Raw genomic sequence first — 6,675 nt, forward strand, 5'->3', positions numbered from 1 at the left:
GAATAAAACATGTTTAACAATAAAAAAATTAACAACCACAAAAAACAAACTTTAAACAAAAGTGAACATCATTTGATTTCAGGGCAAACAAAAACCCTTTGCAGTAGCTTCCAGCAGTGGCCTTATTGTTCTGTCTCCTACAGATGCATAAAATGCAGTTCAACTCCACACTGATGCGACGGCCAACAGGGCAACATAGTGATCACATACAGCAAAATGCCACACCCTGGTCACGACAATACAACCCACTGCAGTTTCCATCCTGTGCAGGAACAGCACGTAAGATGTCATTCTGTCACATATTATTCAAAAGCTACTTTGTGGCTACTAGCTACACTAACCTTTTTGTTAGGTAACCTCTGAATAATGGGAAAGCTTTGGGTTTTATAGTTTTACTTCCTTGTATTTAAATTTTTAAATGACAAGGTCACTAAAACTCATGCACGCTGCAAAAAACGTCATGCAGTAGTTAAGGTAAACCATCCAAGCATTTTTTATTCATTAATATTCATAAATACACACAGCAGCTTCATTAGAGATTTTTCATTTTTTCCTCTTCAGTTTGAATGTGGAGTATTAGGAGAGCCTTTTGCATGTCAAGGTACAGGACACAGAGCCTTCTGCTCTGCACCGCAACCTACATTTACCTGCTAGAAGTAAAAATTAGTTAAGTGGAAATGATTATCATATATATCTTTTCTCTCTTTCTTTTTAATGTACACAACGTAACAAGAGTGACAGACCTGAAATTACAATCACCAAAACAAACCCAAGATAGTTGTTGTCCACTTTCATTGGCAAATACAGCACAGAGGACATTGTCTGCAAAGTGGGATGTCATCAAAGAGGAGGTGGAGGAGGCTCGTTTCCTTTATTACTCTCTTTTAAATTTAGGTTTTCTAAAGCAACATCTAGAGGCATAATATCTACACAGCCCATAGCACCAAAATCGGCAATTTCCGCCCTCTCATCCTCGTCTGAGGAGGAACTTTCTTCCTGCATCAAAGTGGACAGTAGAAGCTCTTGAACAAACAGGCTGCGGTCCGCCCGCTCGCTTTCCATTGACTGACGCTCTGCTTCTGACATCTTCGGATCATTCAACCTGTATGGCAGCAGGAAAAGGAGACAGGCAGGTGGTGAAAGCCTGTTTCTCTGATGACACTTCCGACGCGTGCGCTCAGAACCCTATCCCTCAGGACACTGTTGTTGGCCTTTCTCACACGCACAGCTCTGCACACCTCTGGCAAACAACCCCCTGCCCAGTCACTACAACAGCCTTCACCAGAACGAACCCTAAAGGTAAATATAAAACCATATGCAAAGGTCCCTGCTACGTAAGGGAGTCTTTTAGGGAAGGTTGATGGAATTTCCTACAGACCTGTTAGGGGCCAGGTCAATGTCTAAGTTTACATATGCAACAGAATGCATCACCCTGTGTGCACTACCTATGGATTCCCACCAGACAATACAATGTTCACAGTCCAAACAAAACAGAGTACGTTAAGAGATCTGATGAGGGATCTGGCAGAAGTCCCCTGTCTGAAGTAGCTTACACAGCTAAAACTCAAAACTAGCTGCCTTTTTAAGGCTTGCAGAAATCTATATTCACATCTAACTGCTTAAATACATTCACCTCTTAAATACATTCCTAGATGCAGAAAAAAAACACACAACACAGCTGTGAGTTTGTCTCTCCTTTCTGCAACCTTTAGGGCACTAAAGGCCATTTCTGCAGCCAGCTCCCAAAGTTGGCTTTCCAAAAGCAGAGTAATTCCCATCAGATTGCTTATGAACTGCTACTCTTGGATATTAAATTACTACTAGAAATGCAGATTATGCAATTTCTAGTGAACATTTAAATATGAACACCCAGTTATATGTAAATACAAGGGGAAAACCTCCAAGCACATTTCTTATAATCACAATATACAAAGTTTCACTGTAATAGTTTCACTGTACTCCGACTCTAGCAGGACAAAGAAAGAATGAAATGCTAAGAGACGTATACTGAAATAGAACAAGTTACCTTGTAAGAAGAAACTGGGAATTCTGGATAGTCTGCTGACTGTTTTCCGTGTTAGATGTGTTGGATGCTGTTGCAGATTGTGTAATAGTGGTGTTGACATTGATCGTGTTGGTGCGTCTAGTTGCATTGCGTGCAGTCTCCAGTTGTTGTCTCGCTGCTTGTGCATGTTGTCGTTCCAACTGCAGTTGCATCTGCAGCTGCTGTAACTGAGAAGCAGAAGGGCTAGAGGAATTGATCTGTCCTCCTGCAGAACGCCTCACGCCTGATAACTGAGATAAAAGCTCTGCCAGAGAAGAGAAAAGTTTCTGAGATGAAATATCTGAAGTGACTATTACACAACAGAATGAATACACCCTGAATTCCAGGGCATCAATTCATTTTTTTCCATCAATGGAAAAGAAGTGCGAATTATGTTAAAAATTCATGACACTCTTCTAGAAAGTCTTACTGTTCAATGTTCACAGCGTAAAGAAGATGCAGATTTGTTATAACAGGAGAGCCAATCTACAGAGAATGCCTGGCAAATGATGTCTTCTGCCACAATTCTCTGAAGCTCCACATCACAACGTAGCAACTGATTAGGAAAATACTTAATTTTGGCTTTTGTTAGTGATTTTATTTTCTTCTCAACAAAGATGCCCCAAAACACAGGTTTTACCATCTAGCAACCCAAAGGAAAGATATGCTCTGTAAAAGAAATACCAGGCCATTGCTTCTAATATTTAGTAGAAAACTGTTATGAAAACTTATTCAAGATCTTCCTCACAAAGCCACTGTCGGCTTCTGCCTGAAGATAGGGAAGGGCCAGCCATTAAGGAGTACAACCATAAGTCTTCCCTTCAGCAGTGGGTTTATAGCAAATACCTGCTCTAAAAACCAGCTTTAAAACCTGCTTTAAAACCAGCAGTAAACCGCTACTCAGGGTGTCACTGCAGAATCCCTTAGGCGTTTCTTTGCTGTAACAAATGTAAAGGCAGAGGACGTGGGGGGCAATATTGTCAACCAGTAAGAGTTTTCCTTCCATTGCAATAATAAAAAACTACACTTTTAAGTAAGTTTTCATGGGAGGAAAACAGAAAAATGCAGTTATTTTCAATGTCAGAAACTCAGGATAGTCAAGTTTTGCTTTTCATTTTTGTTTCTAAAACAGCACTATCAATTCCACGTCTTTAATTCAATTATAATCACAAGACAGTATCACAAGGAGAAAAAAAAGATGTGAAAACGTAGCAGATGCTCTACGTTTCATTATTTTCAAACAGAAAATTTCTAGCTATCTTCTCAGTTCATCATTTCACTGAAGGAGAAGCCATATCAAACTATCAGACAAGAAATAGATTGATTTATTCTCACTTTAAGTTAAGCATAAGTGGACGTTTAATAGCTAGCTGTACTTGGAAGCAGGTGAGAGCTTAAGATAAAGGCCTTGGCAAGAGAAGACAACCCCAGCAGACGACAACTGAACCTTGAAAGCAAAAACACAGCACCAATCAAGAGAAGTTCAGAGGAATACCATTTCATCCAATATTTAACTTCCCTGTGCATGTGGCATTCCACAAGGAATGCCTGGTGAAGGTACTGACAAGCATCAGCAGACACTCTACTTTTATATGAACTGAACTACGAGGGCTGCACCAAAAGTAATGCCTCCTATTTTACTACTCAGTCCACAACGTCAGTGGGCAGATGGTGGCAATAAGCACTGACCACTAAACGGCAACGCTGACTAAGCCGAAGGCTGGAACATCCAGAGTCAGGTCAGAGAACAGACCACCTTTGTTTTGCAACACAAGAATGCCAGGCCCTAAAGCAGTTTGAGGACCACAGAGCACATTGCCAATCCTGGCCGGACTGCCCTACAGCACCCACCAAGTAGTCCAAGTTTGGCCCTTTTTCACTTCCATCTGTTAAGGCCAATGAAAGACTGACTGCGCAGGCAACGCTTTCTTAGCAACAACACTGTGACAGCAGCTGTGGAACAGTGGATCGTGTCCACTGGTGTAGATTTTTAATGAGCACAGCATGCAGGCTCCTGTTCACTGCTGGAACAAATGAACGGCTGATGTTGGTGGCTGTTGAAAATACTGCTCTGTAGCTGAGATTTGCTCTGTCAAATAGTGTTGATGTGCATTGCTTTTTGGGGCAACCTGAATATTGGTATCCATAACGTGCGCAGTCTTTTGAGCTCCACAGTCAATAACTTGTATATGCACATGAGGACCACCAGAAACCTGGGCTTTATTGCAGCCAGGATTGTTCCATGAATGCAGGGTGACTAGTGGAAGTAGGAGGAGTAGAGAGAGAAATTCACGGATAGTAGCTGTATTTAGCACAGCGTGCAGGCTCTTGTTCATGACTGAAATCATAGCTATCACATAGGTGACTATGTGAAAAAAAAAAAGTATTTTGTAGCTTATATTTTGCTCTATTAAATAGTGTTATTGTTCTCTTTAACTGTCATACTTTAATTAAATAATAACTATTTTCAGAGCGATATACATTCCAGGAGGTCTTCCACTCCTAGGCCACAGAATAATGATATACAAACATCCTCCCTTCTTGGACGATCTCTAGTTCTTCTCAGACCTTTCAGGAGCTCACAGAATCATACAACAGCCCGGAATGAAAGAGATCTCAATCACAAGGTACAAATTCTCATGAGGAAAGAGAGCCTAGACAAGATTATGTACCATCCTGTTTCCTCTCCCCTTGAAAACCTCAAATTAAGAGAGATTCAGCCACATCTGTGGGAACTGTTTCCAGTGACTGATGGTTCCCCCTGCAAAAATTTATTTTTTTCTTTGTATCAAGATTAAATCTCTCCTGATGCATCCTGTTCCTGCTGTATGCTGTTCTTACACATAGCTCCTTGAGAAGAGAGCCTCTGTCTTCTTTGTAGCTGCCCCTTAAGGACTGGAATACTGTGATAACATCTGCTCTGAGCCCTCCCTTCTCCAGGGAGTAGAGACCTAACTACTTTAGTCTTTCCTCATACAACAATTTTTCCGGCACTCTGTTTATCTTCATATCCTCCTCTGGATCCTCTCTCATCTGTCCGTTTCTTTTTTGAACTCTAGAGACCAGGAGTGTACCAAAGTATTCCAGGGGAGGCTTGACAAGTCCGTAGTGAGATGATCAAATCTCTCTCTCTGCTACTAATGCCCTGGCAAATGCAACTCAGGATTCAGCTTGCCATTCTTACTGCAGTGGTGCCCACGTTGATTGGTTCAGCTCTGTGCCCACCAGGACTCCAGGTCTCCTTCAGCAGGGCTATTCCCAGCCATGCAGATGCAAGACCGTACTAGGCTCTTTGGTCATGGTCATGCCATCCTAGATGCAGGATACAGTCCACCTCATCACCCACCCTGGTGTTTCAGCAAACATGCTGAGAGTGCATCATGCAGATGATTTATTAAAGTTGAATAGCATGCGGTTCAGTGCTGATCCCTAGGTGACCTCATTTATGAGAGGATATAGCCAGTAAAAGACATTGACCACCACATTCTGAGCATGAGCTCATTCAACTTTCCCTCTTTAGCCAGGATGCTCTTTCAGGTCACAGAAAGCCAGGAGAGTACCAGAGCCAGTAAAAGTAAGGCTAGGGGATTACATTTAAGCAGACACAGCTCCCCTTTCATGTGTAATGGTTAATTAAGCTGGACGGCTACTTCTGAAGAAGTCATAATCTTGAAGCAGAAGTTCCAGTTTACACATCTATGCCTACTCAGCAGCTGAAGGTAGATTACGGCAGTTCTGATGTTGCCTTGACACAGGCATCGTCAAAAGATCACAGTATAAAAATGCTCAGATTTCTATTAAGGAAAAAGCTATATCTGTTAGTTTAAGTTGTCTTTATCTATTTTTAATCCCTGTAAAAAATGTTTTATTTTCAAATTAAACATACACTGAACAACTTTTTCTAAAAATCCTAGACACGTCTTGATTTTCTGGCTTTAAAAGTGAGACGCTCTTCCTCCCGTCAGAGGATTTCTAAACTTGACCAAAAAGTGCTACAAATGCTTGTAACAGTACATTTGTGTAAGAATTTACAAGTACATCACAAAAAATAGCTATAATATTACAAAAAAAACACCAGACTTGCTAAAGCTTGAGTGCAATTTGAATGTGTTCTCAATGTCTGCTAATAATATTCATGTAATTTCACCTTCAGAGTCCACAGCTTGTACTAAAAGAAATTGAAACAGAAAATCTTGTCCATAAACACCTTTATCTTACAACAAATCAGGATGATATATACTAAAGTAGTCAATAGAAGCTGGACATGATCAAAGTTAAAAAATAAACAGTGCCTGTGAATAACAAGCTTTAGGAATACATCCTGCACTCTAGAATTAAAAGTACTGTCTACTACGGCAGTGACTTCAGCTTCAGAAGACCACAGGCCAGAAAACAGTTCAACTGCCCCTCACTACAGGAAAGACGTTGGGGCCCTGGAGCGTGTCCAGAGAAGGGCAACGAAACTGGTGAGGGGTCTGGAGTCTGGAGCTCAAGTCTTATGAGGAGCGGCTGAGGGAGCTGGGATTGTTTAGTCTGGAGAAGAGGAGGCTTAGGGGAGACCTCATTGCATCTACAACTTCCTGAAGGGAGGTTGGGGTGAAGAGGGTTTGGCCTCTTCTCCCAGGCAACAA

General features: G+C 41.4%; 1 protein-coding gene across 1 annotated transcript; it reads right to left on the reverse strand.

The window, feature by feature from the left end:
• Positions 1–469: 469 nt before the first annotated feature.
• LOC104909210 (E3 ubiquitin-protein ligase KCMF1-like) lies at positions 470–2,400 on the reverse strand (the record flags this gene model as incomplete). Its single annotated transcript, XM_010725971.2, has 2 exons — positions 470–1,102; positions 2,027–2,400. Coding segments are annotated over 2 exons (636 nt in total), but the record flags the coding sequence as incomplete, so codon positions are not given.
• Between the last annotated feature and the right edge of the window lie 4,275 nt (positions 2,401–6,675).

This window comes from Meleagris gallopavo, chromosome Z, assembly GCF_000146605.3.
Source record: "Meleagris gallopavo isolate NT-WF06-2002-E0010 breed Aviagen turkey brand Nicholas breeding stock chromosome Z, Turkey_5.1, whole genome shotgun sequence".
Taxonomy (NCBI): Eukaryota; Metazoa; Chordata; class Aves; order Galliformes; family Phasianidae; genus Meleagris; species Meleagris gallopavo.